This window comes from Equus asinus, chromosome 23 (genome assembly GCF_041296235.1).
Source record: "Equus asinus isolate D_3611 breed Donkey chromosome 23, EquAss-T2T_v2, whole genome shotgun sequence".
In the NCBI taxonomy this organism is placed as follows: Eukaryota; Metazoa; Chordata; class Mammalia; order Perissodactyla; family Equidae; genus Equus; species Equus asinus.
The window spans coordinates 30,516,951-30,539,594 of NC_091812.1; the positions used below are offsets into that span (position 1 = coordinate 30,516,951).

At 40.0% G+C, this 22,644-nt stretch overlaps 1 protein-coding gene across 6 annotated transcripts in view; it reads right to left on the reverse strand.

The window, feature by feature from the left end:
• TRPM6 (transient receptor potential cation channel subfamily M member 6) overlaps positions 1–22,644 on the reverse strand; it is a 164,023-nt gene that overhangs the window by 88,897 nt on the left and 52,482 nt on the right. For all 6 annotated transcript variants that reach the window (XM_070495635.1, XM_044767631.2, XM_070495634.1 and 3 more), the window contains exons 5-7: positions 20,783–20,996; positions 8,954–9,078; positions 4,262–4,433 (exon numbers count right to left, since the gene is read on the reverse strand). In XM_070495635.1, coding sequence (XP_070351736.1) covers positions 4,262–4,433; positions 8,954–9,078; positions 20,783–20,996 — 511 coding nt within the window. The remainder of the gene's footprint in view (positions 1–4,261; positions 4,434–8,953; positions 9,079–20,782; positions 20,997–22,644) is intronic.

Sequence of the window (22,644 nt, forward strand, 5' to 3'; positions counted from 1 at the left end):
CCCATTTACAATTGCAGCAAAAAGAATAAAATACCTAGAAATAAATTTAACTAAGGAGGTGAAAGACCTATACAATAAAAACTATAAGACATTATTGAAAGAAATCGATCATGACATAAAGAAAGGGGAAGATATCCCATACTCATGGATTGGAAGAATAAACATAGTTAAAATGCCCATATTACCTAAAGCAATGTACAAATTCAACACAATCCCAATCAGAATCCCAATGACATTCTCCACAGAAATAGAACAAGGAATCCTGAAAGTCATATGGGGCAAGAAAAGACCCCAAAAAACTAAAGCAATCTTGAAAAATAAGAACGAAGCTGGAGGCCTCACAATCCCAGACTTCAAAATATACCACAAAGCTATAGTAATCAAAACAGCATGGGACTGGTACAAAAACAGACACACAGATCAATGGAACAGAATTGAAAGCCCAGAAATAAAACCACACAGCAATGGACAGTTAATCTTCGACAAAGGAGCCAAGAACATACAATGGAGAAAGGAAAGTCTTCAATAAATGGTGGGAAAACTGGACAACCACATGCAAAACAATGAAAGAAGACTGTTATCTTTCACCATCTACAAATTTAACTCAAAATGAGTTAAAAACTTTAAGGTAAGATGTGAAACCATAAAACTGCTAGAATAAAATACAGCCAGTACACTCTTTGATATTGGTCTTAGAAGAATCTTTTCAAATACCACATCTATTCAGGCAAGGGAAACAAAAGAAAAAATAAACAAATGGAACTACATCAGGCTAAAGAGCTTCTGCAAAGCAAAGCAAACCAGGAACAAAACGAAAAGACAACCCACTAACTGGAACAACCCACCATATATCCGACAAGGGGTAATCTCCAAAATATATAAAGAACTCATACAACTCAACAACAAAAAAACAAACAACCAGATCAAAAAATGGGCACAGGACACGAACAGACATATTTCTGAAGAAGATATACAGATGGCCAATAGGCACATGAAAAGATGTTCAACATCACTAATCATTAGGGAAACGCAAATCAAAACTACAATGAGATATCACCTTACACCTGTTAGAATGGCTATAACTTCCAAGACAAAAAACCACAAATGTTGGAAAGGATGTGGAGAAAAGGGAACCCTCAAACACCACTGATGGAAATGCAAACTGGTACAGCCACTATGGAAAACAGTATGGCGATTTCTCAAAAACTTAAAAATAAAAATACCATACGAAATAGCTACTCCACTGCTTCTTATCCAAAGAACTTGAAATCAACAGTTCAAAGAGACTCATGCATCCATATGTTCGTTGCAGCACTATTCACAACAGTGAAGACGTGGAAGCAACCTAAGTGCCCATCTACTGATGAATGGATAAAGATGATGTGGTGCATACATACAATGCAATACTACTCAGCCGTAATAAAAAAAAAAATGACAAAATCATCCCATTTGCAACAACATGAATGGAGCTTGAGGGTATTACGTTAAGTGAAATAAGGCAGACAGAGAATTATCAAAATGCATGGAAAAAACTTTATAAGAGAATCTCTTATATTCCGTACAGTGAAATATTATGTAGCCACTAAAGATGTGGTAAATTATGCTTATTGACATGGAAACATATCCACGTTTAGTGGGGGAAGGGGAAGGAGACGACAACAGAAGCATGGATATTACATGATTCCAGTGTTCATTTTAAAAACGTTGCTCTGTTTGTGTGTAGAAAGTTTCTGAAAGCAGATATCTGAAAAAGTTAACAATGGTTTGTTTTTAATAGTGGGATTATGGAAAACTATCCCCTTCTTCTCTTACTTGCTCTCTTTGCTTTATCTGAAAACAAGAGTATATAATACTTTTATCATCAGAAAAAGAAATCAAGAATTTTATTTTGTGGGAGAGGGAGAAAATTCAACTTTTCTTAGGTATATCTCTCTTGAAGCAACAACTAATTCCACAAAAAATAAATATATTTATGATTGTTTTCTACAAAAAAGATCTTACTGATGCTACTAATTTGTTTGTTTTTTTTAAAAAAAAAAAGATCTTTGAGAGTAGAAATGTCATCTGCTGCTACATGCAAGCTCAGGGTTGTTTTCACTCATCCACAAATGGAGAGTCAGCAGGAAGTAAGAAAGACAAAGACTGTGCTCTCCTAGGGCACACTTTATAGTGGTGCACAGAAGCCCTGAGCAATTCCTGTGGGGAGCGCAGGTCAACAGAGGCAGCAGGACAGTTCAGGTAACTGATAGTTCAGACCCCTAATGAGGGCTCCCTGCAGGGACTCTTCTTCAGGTCCAATCTCTCACCTGTCCTCCTCTCCTCTCCTCTATGGGTCTCCTTCCCCAACATCTCCCCACCCCACAGAGAACCACGTACCTGATCTGTCTCCCTTTTCTGACCTAAATGAGCCTCCAACCTTTATTTACACTAACCTCTAACTGACTGACAACAATTCCCAGAGTCCCTCCCGAGCCCCCTACCCCAACCAGGTGAAGACTCCTGGACCAAAGGAGGAAAAAAGCAAAGAAAGAGGTGAAGATGGAGGCAGAGAGTGGAGTGATGCAGCCACAATGCAAGGAACCCCTAGAGCCTCCAGAAGCTGGAAGGGGCAAGGAAGAGATTCTCTCCTACAGCTTCTGGAGACAGCACGACCCTGCTGACCCCTTAATTTCAGACTTCTGGCCTCCAGAACTATGAGAGAATACAATTCTGTTGTTTTAAGCCCCTCACCTGCAACAAAAGGAAACTAGCAAACGAATTAATGAACATATACTATATATCCAACACTATCCTAGGCACATCTATGTAGCCGCCCCTGAGGCAGGAAGGGTTAATAATCACTGGAAAAAGCTTGCCAACAAACTGTGACCTGGAGGTGAGAAGGCTGGTTAGCCAATGACGGGTAAGACCTCCACGGGGAGGCAACCTAAGACAGGCATCGGTCACCTGGGGGCACAGATGGAGACACAATATCGGGAGCAGGAGGGGCCGTTGCCTAGGAGGCCTTGCATGCTCCGAGATAAAATATACGAGCACAGCAATAACATGATAATATCAAAACAGAGGCCAAGGGAGGGCTCCTTGAGAAATCACTAAGAATTCTTGGCATTCGCTAATTACTTCATCCAGAACACCTGTGTATGTTTAACAGATGTAAGCTATGTATATATTGAAATGCTGGTTATAATAAACTCAGAGTGGCCATCAGCCCTCTCCGCATCTATCCTGATGTGTACATTGGATTGCGACACCAACAATCTAACATACTTTATCTCAACTAAATCTCACAACAAAAGGTAGATGTAGACAGTTCCTTCCCTTTTATATTAAGAAAACAATTTGACAGATATTAACTCCATTGCCCAAGGTCACAGGCAGTAAATGGCAGCGCTTTGGTCTGTTGGAGCTCACTACATTCTGTTGCCTCAGGGGATCCGGACCAAAAACTCAAAGGATGGTCAGCATTTCTCAGCCAAAAGTCAAAGACTGAAGAGGACCTGTGCCTCCAGAGGGCCTTCCCCCTCCCTGGCCCTCTGCCCCAAAGGGTGGGAGAATTTTGCAGAAGATTAAACTTATCCAAAAAGGCAGGGGCATACCTTCTGCTGCCTTGGATGAAAAAGTCTCCCTTTCTCCAGGCAGCATCCAGCCTTCCACCTCCTTGTAAGGATTCCCAACTCTCCACCCAAGGACACTGGTGGATTCTAGCCCTCCCTGACCCTCTCCTCTCGCTCCTACAGATACTACCAAAATGGCCATCTCAAAGCACCACTGTGGGCAGGACGCACACTGGTACCTTCAGAGGTCTATCTATAAAAGCTCTGTCTCGTTTCAACACCTTCCCTGTCTGGGACCACACTCCCTACATTTCAAATGTCATCTTCCCTGTCTATCAAAGCTCATATCACATTCTTCTCAGGCTAGTGTGCTTACTGCTCTTCAGCCATTCCCATTCCTGCATCAACACTTCCCCTCCTCTCTTCCACCATCCATCCATCCAACCCTAAGGACTCTTGGAGGCTCTGCTAAAGTCTCCACTCTTCCATGAAACCTCCCCTGACCATGCTGTCCCCTAAAGATTTCTTCCTCTCTTCTGACTGTCACTCACAATTCCGTACCACCATATATCCTGCCTTCTTCCAGCTGTAAGTTCACATGCATTAACTTAAGGAAGGGTCCTGCTTGGACCTCTCCACTCTGTACAGATGACAACTGAACGTCTTGCTCCAGAGCAGACCCCCAGCCAGGACCTGTCAGTACTCACAGCTATGTATTTTCTGCAGAGAGAGGTACTTTTCCAGGTTCCTCCTGAGCTTCATCTCATTTCCATACTTGCCCACGGTCCCGTCATCGGACAGGATGAAGTGGGAGTGCATGCTGTTGAGTGTGGTGAGCTTGCTGAGGGGGTTGCCCAGAGTCTGGTACAGGCACACCACCTGCGAGACAGCAAGGACAAGAGGGTGTCAGAGTTCGAGATCCTTTCCAGGACTCAACTGCTGCAAAGACCAGTCTCTAAGCACTACAGAGTTCCTGTTGAGGTTAAAAAGTACTAGCTACTACCTAGAGCAGTGCTTCTTAAGCTGATACCTTGCTTTCCAAGGATCAATTTGGGGTTTTTTAATTTCCCATTTTTTATTGATGGATACATGGTCCTACTATGTGTGACTAGTACACAGTTTGTGCTATATGAGACTCACAATGCAAGTTCAACAACACTCGAAAACATCATGCTCAATAAGCCCATGAACCATATGCTTGGATGTCACATTGCTAAAAATGGTTCTAAATATTCATTTTCAATTTTTGTACTTACCTTGTTTCAGATCATTAAAAGACTATTCAAGGATCTGCATCAGTACACAGACTACATCATTACCTAGAAAATACACCTTTTAATAGATCTATTCCAGAATAATATTTTGACACATTTTTTCTACTATTCCAAATGAAATGAAGAATAACAGCCAACCAACCAAATGGAGATTCATTCAATATAAAACATTCAGATTTTGATTAACATTTATTGACTCTTCCTTAAATTACTCCAATTCTTACTTGTGTTTAGAGATGAAAGCAGAGCATTTGCAATCAGAGAGCCCAAGTTTGTCCAGATTCTTTTACTAACTTTGACTCTAGATAATTTCTAACTCCTTTCTCAGGCTTATTTCCCTCATGCGTAAGTGACAATGATAATAATTCCTACATAAGAGGGTTGCTGTGAGAATTAAAAGAAAGAACAGATTTAAAAAGCATTACAAACTTTAAAAACTTTAGTCTTTAAAAGTTACCTTTATAATTCCTAAGCATGACACTGAAGCCAGAATCCAAAAAGAAAGAAACTGATAGATTTAATACATATTTTTTATTACTGGAAAAATGGTCATAAATAATACAAAATAAAAACTGGGGAAAATTCAGAATATGTAGCAAACAAAAATGTTAATAGACTGAGTTACAATGTAAAAGGTCTTTAAAATATAAAAACTGTGTTTAAAAATGCACAAAACCTAGATGTAAAGATGTTGAACCTTACTAGTAATCAGAGAAATGTAAGTAAAAATAATTAGGTATTATTTTACACCTATTAGAAGGGCAAAGTTTTAAAAACACCAGAAAACACAATGGTATATGGCAACGGTACAGGGAAATTGGCACCCTCATACCTTGATGGTAGGAATGTAAACTGTTACCACATTTCTAGAAGGTAATGTGTCATGTTTTTAAAGGTAACTGACAACTAGCCCAAGCATTCCACTCTGAGAATTACTCCTAGGGAAATAAGCCAGCTAGTTTCAAAGATTTATTTATCTTACCACAACATTAATATGATTTTTTTGCAAAAGTGAGAGCAGGAAACCCACCTAAACAGACAATAATAGAGGAATAGTTCAACAAATTGCAGTACTTTAATACAGTAGAATATCATCAGGAGCGAAAAATCAAAATGCACCCTTGGCCTCCAAATGTGGTCTCTCACTACTCTTTCTCACTAAAAGCAACCAGCCATTTCTCTAGGAGAAAAAAATATAGACAATGAGCCTGGAACATTTTTTCATATCAAAACAAAAGGAAGCTATGAAAAAAATGACTAGAATTGTGTTAAAAGGACTCAGGAGACAACTTGAAATGGCTCCGCTGACCAAAATGGTACAATTTGAGCTGACTAAGAATACCAACTGTAATGGATTAGTGGATGGAAACATACCAAATACAGTTGGACCTCTGTATCCACTGGTTCTGCATCCGCGGATTCAACCAACCACAGATGGAAAGGCCTGTGACGGTTGCCTCTGAACATGTACAGACTTTTTTCCTTGTCATTATTCCCTAAACAATATAGTATAACAACTATTTGCATAGTATTTACATTTTCTTAAGTATTATAAGTAATCTAGAGATGATTTAAAGTATACGGGAGGATGCGAGTAGGTTATATGCAAATACTACACCATCTTATATAAGGGACTTAAGCATCCGCGGATTTGGTATTAATTTGGCATCCATGGCCCAACCCCCTGTGGATACCAAGGGATGACCACATATTTAAATTCATGAATTAAAAAAAACAACTCACTTTTCACCTTGGAGAATGGTAGGTAACCAACTCACTGTTTTGAAAACTGGCAAATAAAAGGAAAGAATCAGGCATTCATCCTGCACTTTCCTATGTGATTGTATGACAAGGTAAACCAAGTGGTTGATGAGAAAAATTTTTCTCCTTATAGAGTATTTAAGCTAACGTAGGGGATGAAGAGAATTCCTCTACCCTCTACGTCCTTCTGGCTGAGCTACAAATTAAATTGACATGAGACAGAATAACAGGAGAAAATCAAACAAAGCTTCATAACATGTATACACAGGAGAAACCCAGGAAAACTAAGCAACTTGCCAGAATGACCAAAACACCCACCTTAAATATCATCTTTAGGGAAAGATAAAGGAGGATGTTGGGATAGTGGTTTGGGACTTCAAAGGGGAGGAAGGCAATCCACATGGAAATAGAAAAGCAAATGTTTGGTAGATAAGAATGGGCTTAGCAAGGACCCTCACAGTCTGTTGATACCCAGAGTCATCTATGGTGAAGGCCTCTCCTGGCGACAGGCCTTTTATGTTAAATTCTTTTAGGCAGTCAAGTGGAAGGTCAAAGTTTCTTTCAGACTCTTTTGTTCTTAAAAAGAATCAAGGCAAGGCAAAGACACACATTTTGGGGTGGCCAAATCTAATCTCCCACACTAATAAATGAAGACAGAACACTATAATGAAATGTCAGCAGTTTGAACACTATCGAAATAATGAATCTAGGCAATGACATCATAATAAGTGAGACGATCATGTGTTACAAGGGAAGGACACCCCTCCTCCTATGGCATAAACTTGAACAAAAAAAAACATGAATCTGATCAGAACTTAGGATCAAACTACCAATTTACAGGAAGGACAGGAGATAAAGAAATAGGGTAACCCTACTAGAAGAGATTAAGTCTGCAAAATCCAAACTGTGGGAAACTCTTCAGGACAAATGACCTAGTTTCTTCAACAAATAAATTGCCAAAAAAGAAAAAAAAAAAGAGAGAGGGAGAGAAAATCCATAGATTAAGTGATTGAAAGTTACTCAGGGAAAAAAATAAGTGACTCAAGAGCAATAGCAACCCATCACAACATTGGGAACTCCTTTGGATAATGAAATCAAACAACTAAAAAATTATAAGACAATTAGAAACTTGAACATAGATTGGATATTTGATGATATTCAAGAATTTTTAATTTTTTAGTTATGATAATGGCAATGTGGTTATATATTTTAAGTTGCCATATATTGTAGAAATACATACTAAAATACTTCTCAGTGAAATTATTTGATATCTGGAATTTGCTTCAAAATAATGGAAAGAGGAGATGAGGAATGGATAAAGGAATAAATGAAACAAAATTGGCTATGAGTTCATAACTGTTAAAGCTGGGAGGTGGGTACATAGGAATTCATTATTCTAATCTCTCGACTCTTTTAATATGTTTGAAATTTTCCAAAATGATAGTTAAAATAAACCGTAAGCATGTCTATTTTAATTGACATAGAGAAATAACTAGGTGAAGTAGTTAAGCGAAAAAGCAGATTCACAGCAGTGGGTTTCTATTGTAACTTTTTTTACATACATAATTTTTTTTACTATACATATGTACACATACATAGAAAAGATTCTGTAGAAAAGATAAACACCAAAATATTAACAGTGGTTATCTTTCTTAACACTTTTTGTAATATCTGAGATTTTTATCAAAAATATACATGAGTCATAAACAGATTTAGACAAGTCCATTCCCTTTAAAAAAACAGATAGGATCAAAGAATCGATACCCAGGAATGAATGAAGCAGAGAGTAGTACGAGATGAGGGAAAAAAAGGGCCAAATCACGAATGTCTCTTGTTTCACTAAATGCATGCCATCGCAAAAGCTTGGCTATTACTCTAAGAAAGACAGCAGCCATGGAAGGATTTCTCACAGAGGAGTAGCATGATCTGATTTCTATTTTAGAAGAATCATTCTGGCTACTGAGTTGAGACTAGACCATAATAAAAGACAAAGATGACAGTAGGGAAGGCTATCACAATCATACAGGTGACACAAAATGGTGGCTTGCACCCGCTCAGTAACAGTGGAGGTAATAAGAAGAGGTCAGATCCTGGATATATTTTTAAAGTGAAGTTGAGATAACTTACTGATGGATCAGGTTTGAGGAGTGAAATAAAGATCACTCCAGGATTAGTCCAAGGTTTTTGGCTTGAGCAAGGACAGGATTGTGACTTTCCAAGACAGGGAAAGGGAGGCAGTAGGAAGTTAGGAGTTGGTTTTGCACATCTTACATTCAAGATGTCTATTAGATACCCAGATACAGTGCTAAGTGGGCAATCGGATACATGTTCTCTTCCTTCTGTTGTGAAGGATTTTCTACTTACATCTTTTCCAATGAGATCTCTTTGATTCTCAATGACCCCCCAAGGAGGGATTCCAACTGTCCAGATTTTTCTCAAGGAGTGGGAAGAATGGGCTTTCAGGGCATCCCCAACATGTTTGGACACTCCTATGAACAAACAGTTTAGAAGCCAAACTTTAATTCACAAATCATGCAAAATACCATGACTGCTGGAAAGAGACAAATAGACAAGTATATGCAAAAGGCCGTTATTAGGGAAAGTTGCTGGCACAGTGGAATTAATTTCTGATATATTGGCTTCCTCTACTCCCTCTTGACACCTCTCCTGTCACTGACTTCTCTACCTGAAGAATTCTCCTCTCCCACTGGGCAATCTCTGCTTACAACCTCAATTCTGACCCTATTCTTGACTGATCAGAATGTCCTACAAACCCAGCCCTGACATCAGGAATGTTCTAAGTATTTTTTTCTCTAACCTTCTCTACTATTTCAGCAAAATATCCTGCAGATGTGTCTGTTGCTTCATTAAGGTAAATTAATTCAATAGCTTTATATACATAAATATTCCAGAACTAACACATTAAATTTTGACTTTCTGGGATTAATAATAATAACAATAATTATAATAGCCAATACTTACTAAACTCTATGCACCAGGTGCTTTTTGAAGTATTTTATATGTATGTACACTTTAAGTAGGAACTTTTTTTAGTCTATCTTATAAGCAAAAATTGAGGCACAAAGTTAAATATTTGTCCAAGGTTGCAGAGTTTGTAATTTGTAGAGCTTGGATTCCAATCCAGGATATCTGACTTTTCTTTCTAAAACAGACTTTACTTTTTAGAGCAGTTTTAGGTTCACAGCAAAATTCACCTGAAAGCACAGAGATTTCTCATATACCTCCTGCCCCTACACACCCACAGCTTCTCCCACTATCAACATCACCCACCAGGGTGGTACATTTTTACAACGGATGAACATACATTGACACATCATTATCACCCAAAGTCCACAGTTTACATTTGGGTTCTCTCTTGGTGGTGTACATTCTCTGGGTTTGGACACAAGTATAATGAGATGTATCTACCATTATAGTATCATACAGGATTGTTTCACTGCCCTAAAAATCCTCTGTGCTCTGCCTTTTCATCCTTCCTGCCCTCTAACCAGTTGCAACCACTGATTTTTTTACAGTCTCCACAGTTTTGCCTTTTTGAGGATGTCACATGGTTGGAATCATGCAGTATGTATCATTTTGAGATTGGCTTATTCTGCCTTTTAAGCACAACACTGCATTATACCACTTACTCTTCCTCTACATAGTACTAACCTTGTAAGTGTCATTAGCACCGGGGAAAAAAAACTCGACATTGTGTGTGTATCTGATGCATAGCACTTAAATCATTTCCCTCTTTCCAGCACCTTCCTCTCCAACCCATCTTTTGCATTTCTCCCAGAGTCATTTTCTAGAACTGGGGTTCTGGACCTCAGGCAAACAATATCAACTGTAGAGTCATCCACTGCAACAGAGATTCAAATTCCATAGGTGAGGCAGAGGTTACCAGCATTGTGTGGTGGGCTTTTTTCAGCAGCCTACGTGTGATCCTAATACATATTGTTTGTTGAGACTCTCTGTTAAACCAGACCTGACAGTGTCATTTCCCATTAATTCTCCTGTTCAAAATCCTTTGAGGGCTTCCTGCTACACAGAGAATAAAACCTCATCCCATCAGTGTGGCACCCAATCTGACTCCAGTGTCCCTTACTGTCACTGTCTTCTGCCACATGGCATATCCAGCTGGTGGCCTTATCACCTCTTTCTACACGTGCCTTAATCTCCAGCTGTGTGCTTGGCCCTGAGCTGTACCTCTGCCTACAATGCCTCTTCCCACTCTTCCCTAAAGCCCACACCACGTGCTATATCCTTCCCCAAGCCTTCCCAGGTGCCCTCAGCTAGAACTAGAATTCATCTTCTTCCTTTTACCCCCAAACACTTTCTTTGTATCTCAACTATGACCCAAGCAGCATCGATTTTTAGTCAGCTGTTTATTGTCTGTCATAGCCCACCCCCTACTAAACCCAGGGCCAATATCTTCCTCATCTTTCATCCATAGGGTCTATCTAAATACTTTATATGCAGTAGATTTTCATGCCAAGTTATGTTCAACTACAGTTGAGAAGCATCTCAACTCAAGAATAGGCAGAAGCTCATAAGCAGAGCTTCTCAAATTTAAAAGTATACACGAATCATCTGGGATTTTGTCAAAATTTGTATTCTGCTCCTGCAGGTCTAGGGTGGGGTCTAAAATCTGTATTCCCAACAAGTTCCCAGGGCATGTGGCTGCTGCTGATCCAGGGACCACTTGTCGAGTTGTCAGGCCCTAATGAGTTGTGGTTGAATCAGGTCAGACCCTGAGTATTGCTTAAAGAAGCTCCAAGCATGCCTCATTTCTCATTTCTTTTATTCATGTGTACTATTTTGATAGTTTTCACACTATTATATTTGTGTTCCTTAATTGACTCCAACCTAAAATGTTTAAAAAAAAAAAGCAATAAGTAAAATAAAACATGTAACGCAGATAGTTATTCACAGAAAAAGCCTTGCCCAAGTCTACCTTTTCCTGAATGCTGCAAAACTTCCCCACTCATCTCTTTTTTCACTGGAAATAAAGTAAATAATATACAATGGACTTAGAACTCTGTCACCTTCACTTTCTTCCGAGAATGTAAAACAATAATCATCTCAATAAAATGTACAAGATAATCCATCAGTGACAGGTCAAATCCCTTGGTTTTATTCTGCTTTGTTTTTTCAATCATTTGCTTCCTTCATTCCTTTTCAGTAAAAAGAAATTATTTGTTAAATCAGTACATGTTGCTAAATGCTTAGGCAGATGTGTAGGCCCTGGCCACTAGCTCACAACCACGTGGGAGAGCTAATACACAGACTCATTCTAACAGGGAGGGCAAAACACAGACATGCTACAAGTGCTACAGGCAGTAAATGCTACAGAAATTAAGAGACAAAAGTCAGCAGTTGAGATAGAGAATGCTCATGGGTATGTGGGCATCTAAGATAGATCTTAAAAGACGGACAGAATTTAATAGGACACATTGGCTTGGGCATCCCAAACCAAAAGAGGGAGAAGTAAAGCAAAGACGGAAAGCCACAGCTGTTATTGTGATTTATAATAAGAAATATATATTTGGTCTTTGTCCTGTTTCTGGCACAGAGCTCCTTAAATCCTTGGAATTTCTTAAGTCATGAGAGTGACAAAGGTATCTCTTGTTATGTTAATAAGGTGACTTTTGGACTGCAACCAAGAGTGGGGTCTGGTTGCCAGGGGAACCAACCACGTGATTTGAGGGTTGGAAATTTCAGTCCCTCCCCCCAACTCTGAGGAGAGGAATGGGGCTGGAGATTGAGTTCAATCACCAACAGCAATGATTTAACCAATCATGCCAATGTAATGAGGCCTCCATAAAAACCCCAAAGGACAGGGTTCAGAGAATTTCCAGGTGGGTGAACATGTTGAGATGCACTGAGGGCATGGAAGCTCTGTGCCCCTTACCTTGCCCTATGTGTCTCTTCCACTTGGCTGTTCCTGAGTTATATCTTTTACAATAAATTAGTAATCTAGTAAGTAAACTGGTTTCCTGAGTCCTGTGAGCATGTCTAACAAATTAATCAAACCCAAGGAATGGATCGTGGGAACCTCTGATTTATAGCCAGTCAGTCATAAGTACAAGGAACAACCTGGACTTGTGATTGGCATCTGAAGTAAGGACAGTCTTGTGGGACTGAGCCCTTAACCCGTGGAATCTGACACTATTTCCAGCTAGATAGTGTCAGAATTGAGTTGAACTGTAGGATACCTAGCTGGTGTTGGAGAATTGCTTGGTGTGGGGAAAGAATCCACACATTGGAATTGGTGTCAGAATCATAAGAGGTGAGTAACAGACTGGTAAGAGGAGGGTTGGTGTAGTCACTAGTTCTCAACCCTGGCTGCACATTAGACATTCTTTAAAAGCTCCACTCTGAAAAACTCTGAAAAAGATTTGCTGGCAGCAGTGGGATCCAAAGGAGACTTCTGACAGCTTTGGGGACAATGAGAAGCAAAGGCATGGTACCCACAAACCCTACCCTCTGAGTTCTCTGTCCTTCTCATGGTTTCTGAGAGCCGTAAGTAAGTTCCTCTCTGCTCTGAGCTCCACTTTCTTTCCATCGAGCTCCCAACCTACTTGGCTTTCCAGTCCAGGGCTTAGTGAGCCGGCTTGAGTCGGCAAACAGTTCCAACAGGAACCCGAGTCCCTAGCCCTTGGTTCAGTCCTCAGTTCTCCATTTGATTGAAATCCTGGTCCGCAGTCTTGATTTGTTGACATCTGCTTGTTTAGTCCTTTCCCCAGTACCCAGTTCCACAATGGGAGTTGCTAATGGTGTGCACAAAGCCCTCGATTGGCCAGTCTTCAGTAACATCTCTTTGGTTAATGCTGGTGTGTTAATGTGCACACTTGTTTGTCTTGTTTTATGTAGGTAAAGGTTATTGCTAATGGGAATCACGGAAGCTAAAAGCCACAAAATTGATGCACATGGGGCGAGTACTTAAAATCTGTTAGAGCGCTTACTTACTTAACTCTAAGTTAACCCTAAGACTCCTGTGTTAGGATACATTGGTCACAGAATGGATTAGATTACCACTAGGTCACCTGTCCACCTCAAGAAAATTTCCTTGCAATGAGGTACACTGTAAAACACCACACAATCCCCAACCCAGCAGCACATCCCTCTTAGGTATTAATGTGGCTCTGAGACACCCAAGGCTTAGCTAAAGAAATGGGATCCTTAAGTTCCAAAGAGTTGAGCATGCCACTTTCCAGTACAGCTGCTTACTTTATGTCCAAGAACTATGGTCCCGGAAGCTGTAAATATATACAAAAATGACAAAATCTTACTAAAAACAACCTAGAATTACCATAGTCATTATGGGGAACATTCCAATTAGACAAGATCATTCATTTAAGAAGTGCACTTGAAAGCAAGGGTCCCCAAATCCCACAAACAGAATGAGATACCTATTTTAACTGGCATGCAGAAGCTTCCAAGAGGCTTCAAGATTCCAAAATAGCTTCACTGAAAAATTCATTGCAAAAGGCTAATGAAAAATTAAAGACATAAGACGTACATAAAACAAAAGACAATAAGATGGACATGCTCCTACTGCTCCCCTCTATCTTGCTTTACCTGAGTACTCAGGCTCTACTAATTCTCTCTCTGAACTCCTTTTCCACTCTGAACATACTATTAAATAGTTATCTTTTAAAATATAGTCATGTGCCCCATAAAGACATTTCAGTCAACAACAGACTGCATATGCGAGGGTGGTCCCATAACATTAGTATCATATAGCCTAGGTGAGTAGTAGGCTATACCATCTAGGTTTGTGTAAGTACACTCTCTGATGTCCACATGACAAAATCATCTAACAATGCATTTCTCAGAATATATCCTCATCATTAAGCAACAGATTACTATAAAACCACCCAAGACTGCAGGAGATCCTCCCCAGGTATCTTTAATTCTTTGGTCAAAGACCAAACTAAGGGCCATAGTTAAGAATTTCCTAAATCCAGGGAAGATCTCCAAAAGTTTCCTGAAGAATTTAAAGTCTTTATCAGGGCATATGACCCAGGGCTGCTAGATGTTTATCAGTTTGTGCACAAGCTGTTAGGACCTAGTGAAGCCCCAAAAGAATGCGGGAAGTAGAATGGTATAATCCCGAGGATAATATTCGAGATACTCAATCTTCAACATGGCACCATTCATCAGGACATATTGAGGCGGCATCCCACATGCCACAACTGGAAGGACTCATAACTAAAATCTACAACCACGTGCTAGGGGGATTTGGGGCGGAAAAGCAGGAAAAGAAAAGATTGGCAACAGTTGTTAGTTCAGGTGTCAATCTTTAAAAAAAAAAAAAGAAAGTGTCCTTAAACCTTTAAGAAAAAAAGAGAGAGGAAGATCGACACGGATGTTAGCTCAGGGCCAGTCTTCCTCAGCAAAAAGAGGAGGATTGGCAGCAAATGTTAGCTCAAGGCTAATCTTCCTCAAAAAGGAAAATAAAAAAAATTTAATAAGAAACTGCCAAATTCTGATAGATACTAGAGCTACAGTCTTTACTTTAAACCCCACTCTGATAGGATAATAAATCCCTTGGAGTAAAAAAAGTTTCCATAGTCGGGATATCTAATATAATTCAGAGAGAATTTCCATGTCAACCAGTATAAATGACTCTGGGACCTTTCACTGGAAAACATCCCTTTTTGCTCTGTGATACAGCTCCAGTCAGTCTATCATATAGACATCTCCCTTCTAAATTAAAACAGCTAATACAGTTTGCCTCCAATGAAGATCTCAGCTTAGAATTTCCTGACCAACCTGAATCTGATCTCTTATGTTCCTTACAATCTGTCCTTGATATAGAAGAGGAAGAATTCCAGCAAAAGACCCCTAATTTAATTGAGGTGCCTGACAATCTGTAGGCTACCTCTAATACAGACATTGGGAGAATAAAGAGCCTGGAGCTTATAAAAATTCAGAGAGACATACCTAAACCTTTTCCCAGATTGCCTCCATATCCATTAAAGCCTGAGGCCATGCAAGGCCTCACACCAATAACAGAAAACCTAATCACCCAGGGGTTTAGTATTCCCTGTACCAGCCCCTGTACCAGCCAATCTTCCCAGTCTGGAAACCTAATGGGAGGGGTTGGCAATTTGTCCAGGACTTGAGAGCTATTAACAAGACAGTTATTCCCTGTTTCCCAGTTGTTCCAAACCCGAACACCCTTTTGTCACAAATTCCACCAGACTCAAAGTGGTTGTAGACCTTTGTTCAGCCTTATTCAGCATCGCTGTAGATCCCAATAGCGAATATCTATTTGCCTTTACTTGGAACAATCAACAGTACACCTGGATGATCATTCCTCAAGGGTTCACTGAAACCACTTCTTATTTCTCCCAAGTACTCCACCAAGATTTAAGTACCCTCCAGTTCCCCCAGAAATCAACCCTTCTACAGTGTGTAGATGACCTCTTGCTATGTTCAGTTACCAAAGAGGCATCCATACAAAATTCCATTCATTTGCTGTAATGGTTAGCTGAAAAAGGACATAAAGTCTCTAAGGAAAAATTACAATAATCTCTAGACACTGTTCATTATCTAGGGCAGAATCCGAGTGCTGAAAGAATCCAGCTATCTCCACAAAGAATTAAGCTAATCCAAGAATTTCCTAAACCCACAACTAAGTGATAGCTTTACAAAGCCCCAGGCCTGGCTGGCTATTACAGACTATGGGTTCCCAATCTTTCTCTATTGGCTTCCCCACTCTATGAACTTATTAAAATTTCAGTGCCTGAACCCCTTCCTTGGGCAGATAAACATGAGCAGGCCTTTATAAGGCTAAAATAAACCCTGCAAGAATCTCCTGCCCTAAGGCTACCTAACTATTACAAAACCTTTCATCTTAGGGTGCATGAAAGAAATAACCAAGCCCTGGGAATGCTGCAAGAACACGGCAGTAAACACAGGCCTATTGCCCAGTATCGCATACAGCTTGATTCAGTAGCTCATGCCTAGCCCAACTGCCTTAAGGCTATAGCTGCAGCTGCAAAGTTAGCAGAAGCCTCAGCATATTTAACCCTAGGAAATGATATTTATCTACAAATTCCATGTGGTGTCCAAAGTCTTCCTGGCTCTGAACTGACTCAACATTTCTCTGCAAGCAGACTAACCTCCTATAAGATCCTTCTGCTTTCACCACTTAATCTGCATCTTAAACGTTGCGATATTCTTAATCTTGCTACGTTGCTACCCCTGCCTGGAGAGGGCAAACCCCATGACTGCAAGGTAATAACATCCCATTTTGTGACACTATGTCCTGATTTACGAGTAGCCCTTTTGACAAATCCTGATTTAATTTTGTTTGGTGATGGGTTATGCTGGAAAGATGAAAAGGGATGTTCCAAGCTGGCTATGCTGCTATTAGCCAATACAAACTACCTGCGAAGGGAAAACTCCCACAAGCAAAATCAGCACCACAAATAGAGCTCAATGCACTTACCACAGCATGCCAGCTAGCAGAAGATAAACTGTTAATATTTATACTGACAGCCTGTATGCTTTTGGGGTCGTCCACGATTTTGGAATGTTATGGAAACAAAGGGGATTTCTTACATCCAAGAGAACCCCAATCAAAAGTGGACAAGCAAATGACCTTCTTGCGCTATTCTCTAACCTTCTGAAATTTCTGTCATTGAAATTGAAGCTCACACTAAAAAGTCTGAATCTGAGTATCAGGGAAATGCCCTCGGCTGACTTTCATGCAAAGTCAGCAGCAAGAAAATCTATAAAGGTTGTAGCTCATGTAGATGAAGTCCATTCTGCTTCTGCAAAAAAATGACCCCTTGTCGCCAGACTTTTGCATTCCTGATATCATTGCAACATGGCAATAGTCCGCTCCTAAATCAGAGAAATCGCAATGGGAAAACAATGGCTGTAAATTCAATTAACTGTCAGGGCTACGGGATACCCAAGATAGCTGCTTGGTTCTTCCCACCTCCCTGGCAAACTACATCTTTCATTTTTTACATTCCTTCACCCACCATGGTGCAGTTCATCAGATAACTCAAACTACAAATAAACATTGAGGAGGAGACCTCTATAAAATTGCGAAAACAATTTACCATCAATGTCTGACCTGTCAGGTCCATAATCCTGGAAAAACTATTATTGTTCCCAAAGGCCTCAAACCTCCTCCCTCTAGATCCTTTGAGCACTGCAGCTGGACTTCATTCAACTGCCAGTTAGTATGGGTTATCAATATGTTCTTGTTATTGTATGTATGTTCTCTGGATGGGTTAAAGCCTTTTCCTGCTGCAAGGCTGATGTCTTCACAGTGGCAAAGAAATCATTAGAAAACATGTTTCCCACTAGGGGTATACTTTTCACAATCTCCAGAGATCAAGGCACCCATTTCACTGGGCAGATCATATAAGCCTTAACAAAAATCTTGCAAACATTTTGGAATTATCCCTATCACCCTCAAGCATCAGGTAAGGACAAGAGAACTAATGGGATCCTCAAACATAAAATCTCTAAACTTGCTGAAACTGCTGGACTCCCTTGGCCTAAGGTATTGCCTCTGGTCTTGCTGACTGCAGGACACTCTGGGAAACATAAACTCACTCCACATGAGATAGTCACTAGTAGACCAACGTCTATTGATATGCAACTTCCTACCGATCCCTTGTTATCTCATGTTAATATGACCAGCTACTGTAAGTTTTTAATGTCTTATGCTAAAGCTTGTCATCAACAGGTTAAAGAAGCTTTCCTGGATCCCAATTCAAAGGATCTTGTTGGTCACAGTCTGGAGCCTGGTGACTGAGTATTCTAGAAACATCATCAGAGAAAGACAGCTCTTGAACTCTGTTGAAAAGGAACTTACCAAATGCTCCTGACCACTGACACTGCTGCAAAACTATAAGGCATTGAACATCAGGTACACATCTCACAGCTGAAGAAGGCTCCACCTGACATCTGGTCCTATGCAAACGCTGGAGACCTCCAAGTCAAATTGGTGAGGAAGAGAAGTAGCTGACATGGAGGTAGACTGCTTCCACCTAAGACACCTGATCAAGACTTCATACTTTAACTAAATGTGAAATTCTTTCTTCTTCTCTTTCCTTTACTCTGGCATTGGCCTGGAAAGATAACACCATCCTCTGTATCTCCTGGGCCATGGGTAAGGGAGGGAACTCTTCAGAGACTGCTGGATTTGTCATCAAAAACTCCACAATCTGTCCACGATGCTAGAGACTCCTTCATCCTCCCAATGACTGATTTTTCTTCTGTTCCCAATGTCACCATAAACTGCAATCGACCTCACTTAGAAGTCACTTAGAGTCCGATTTTTACAGCCAGAACATCCAGAGCCTTGTTTCTCCCTTTCTCCAATTATAACTGTATTTCCCCAATTAGACACAAATACCTATGCAAATCATAGTACATTTGCACCCCCAATTTCTTATGATTATCTAAAACAGACCTGCCCCCGATCATGAAAAGATCTCACCAGTAGCATCCATCTTTGCAAGGAATTTAAAACAACTTTTTATTTCAGGCTAGGAGATTAAATTCCCAAATGTGCTAAAAACCTAACTGACCCCTGACTTGAATGGGCAAATAAAACAATACCTACAAATGAATCCATTACCAGTGCCACCTTAGCAGGAGTGGTTTGTGCCTAGACAAGATTTCTCTTTGTCTGTGGTAGTTATCCTTCTCCTTGGGCCTATGAATGCCTAGGTGGCTGGCACATAACTGGGCAATGCCTCTTACGTCATCTAACTGTGCCCCTAACTGTTCACAGACAAAGTGGAGACACCTCATTGGTCAAGTCCCCTGAATTTATGTCATTGAGTTAGAAAGGACTTACCAGGAGGCGTTCAGGATTCAGGATTCGCATCCTTTGGCAGGTCCCTTCTTCACTGGTTACGAGTAAATGTAAATGAGGCTACGATCAGGAACCTCTCCCTAACTCTTGGAAATAATGCAGAATCCATTGCTGAAGCAACAGCTGCCCAAGAAAACCCCTCAGACTCTCTGGCCAAGCTTGTTCTTGATAATAGGATAGCCCTTGATTAGCTTTTAGCTGGACAAGGAGGTATCTGTGCTATGGTCAACACCACTAGCTGCACCTGGATTAACACTCATGTGGAAGTTGAAACTCAGCTACATAAGACCACTGAACAAGCCATTTGGCTTGAGAAAGTGACTATTTCAATGGGGTCTTTCTTTGGCTTATTTGATTTTGATTGGTTTGAGTCTTGGGGACCATGGCTCCAAAGTACACTCCAGACATTGGGAATTATCCTGCTTATAATAATCATAGTAGTCTCTCTGGTGCACTGGATTCTCGCAAAAGCTTTAAATGCGTGTTTGTAGCCACTAACCACCAAGCAAATGATCTCCCTGGAACATCAGAAAAGGAACAAAGAGAATGATCGACTTAAAATATATGAACCTGAAGTTGTGACCTGTGAATACCACAGCGATTCATCATGACCTGTGAATGCCTCAAAGGATCAACAAAAACTGTGAGAACTTCAGAGTGGTAGCTGGGAGTGGTGCTAATGCCTTAAATTTTGACCACATCTCTCAGTTAAGCTGAGAATCTGATCAAAATGGGAGAATTGTTAAAAAAGAGACAACAGGCCAAAAATGGAGTCACTTGTGCTAAGCCCAAGTGGGCCTGGTCACCAAACTAAGACTTGATACCTAACTTAATTACAGTTTTAACCTTTCCCAAGAGTGGAGTCTTAAACCAGTCAATCTGCAATCACCTAGTTAGTACTAGTGAGGCAACCTGCTTGATAGACCCCTCCCACCCCATAAAGGAAGGTAACCTTGCCACAAACAACTCATTCTTTTCTAGTAACTTCCTTGTGCTGCCCCTCTTGCCTAGAAAAGTCTTTCATTTCATACAGCTCTTTGGAGCTCCCTTCTATTTGCTAGACGGGATGCTGCCCTCATCATGACTCATTGACTACAGCCAGTCAGATCTTTAAAATTTACTCAGGTGAATTTTGCTATTTAACACAGGAAACATCAATGCTTCTTCTGGGTTTCTCTTCCAGTCACTACGCCTTTCATCTTTCTCCTTCATACCACCAAATCTCCTGGGAGTGTTGCAGAACGGAGAAGAGGTGCCATACTGCCTGATTCACAGCTAGAAAGAGAGAATTAAAAAAAAAAAAAAAAAGAGTGAAACAAGAGAGCGTGCTTTACCAGTATTAATGCCTTCGGTTATTATCCACGCTCCCGTTGTCTCCGCAGCTTTGACCAAACCTTGGCTGAAGATCTCTTTAAGTTTGGAGGGCATTTTGAAGTTCTGGATGCCCCCATGAACAGAGATCACCAGCTTTGGTAGTTCCATCTTCCATTCTTTCAACATTAAATGTAACAGATGATCCAACTTTGTATCATAGGAAGTTCTAATATACTGGAAGATATGCATAGACATACAAACATAAAATAGAGAAAAATACATTCAAGCCAACAATAAGCACACAGCAGGGCAACTGAAATAGCCAAAACTTGAAAGGAAGTGTCTGAGATCTCTTTAAAAATTCACCTTTGTATAATGGAAATATTTGCTTTGAAAGGATCCCACACCCCCTTTAAGTTCCTTCTGGGAATTACAAGTCACGGTAGGAAGGCTTCCTGGTTTTCAGGGTTGGCCTACCAATGTTCCCCAGAAGGTCTGTGGTGAGGCAGAAAGACTTGGAACCAGCAAAAATCACTACTTCAGCAAATTCATTAAAAAAAATTTTTAGAAATAAGTGAGATGGGCTCTTTCATAACTATGGCTTTTAATTTACTTGACCATCTTACATATTTGCATAATTTAAATTAAGATCCAGGAACATGTACATTTAATTTATCGTGAATTTTACATTCTAACCATTTCCTTTAGATATAATCATCCCTCTGAAAATGTTTTTTCCCAAAATAAACACCTTTCACAAAACAGTCATATCTTTGGGTAGTCAATGTAACGAAAAAAAAAGATGAGGGAAATCTAAACCAGCAGGTAGCCCCAGAATCATTTTGCATTTTGCCTAAGATTATAGTATATACTGGCTTTCTTTTTCCAGCAGATGCAGCCGCATACAGACTGTTTAAATCATATTGAGATGAGTTTGCCCTCATCAAGCATAAGCCAATCAACAGCAAGAATAAGTCAGATTTACAGGAAGAAATAAGGACAATTAAGAAACCACAAATTATAAAACAATACCGAAAAAAACTACAGGTGGATAAGCAAATAGAATTATCACATTATCCTTCAGAATATGACAGCAATTTAAAACAATTTTCCATTCATCTTTGAAGTTCTTAAAACATAATCCCTTTATGTCATAATTAAAATGTTAGATTTCCTGAACATTGTATGATGCAACCATCACAGAATGTAAATAATAGAATCCAAGGATAACCAGGATTCAATATACAAGGGAGGAAACTGAGTTGCCATGACTTTATTACATTTTCAAATAGTAGGAAGAAATACAAGTTGACCTTCGTGAAATGGTTTATGTTGGTGCGAATAATGAATAAGGGCAGAAGAGGCAGCTCTGGTTTAGTTCACCTTCTCTCTGCCCCAACTCTTTCTCTTTCTCCCAGGTGCCCCTCTCTTTCAACTATACGTCCTCTTAGTCCTAGAAGATATTTCTCCTTAAGATTTCAGGATAAACAACCTTAATTAACTAAATTATCAGCACTAGAATCTTTTCTCCCAAAAGTCAACCAAAGATAGTGCTAACAGTTAATGACACTTTCTTCCCCCCACCTCCTGCCGCACCCCCCCCCTTTGTAACTAACTCCCTCAGGCAGAATCCTACTGGTAGAGTTTCACCTCAAATCCTTTGTTGAATAAGCTGAGAGGGATAAACAACTAGGAAGGAGAATGCAATGGAAGGAGATGAATAACCAGCTCTCACAAGCTTTCTTGCTGCTCACCATAAACGTGAAGTGCAATTGTGGGCTTAAATATGAAGAATAGCCTCTTCTCTTCTGGAGATAAAGTGTATTCAGGTCCACAGGACCAAATGGGAGTCTAACGCTAAGTGTAAAACATATTAGTGATC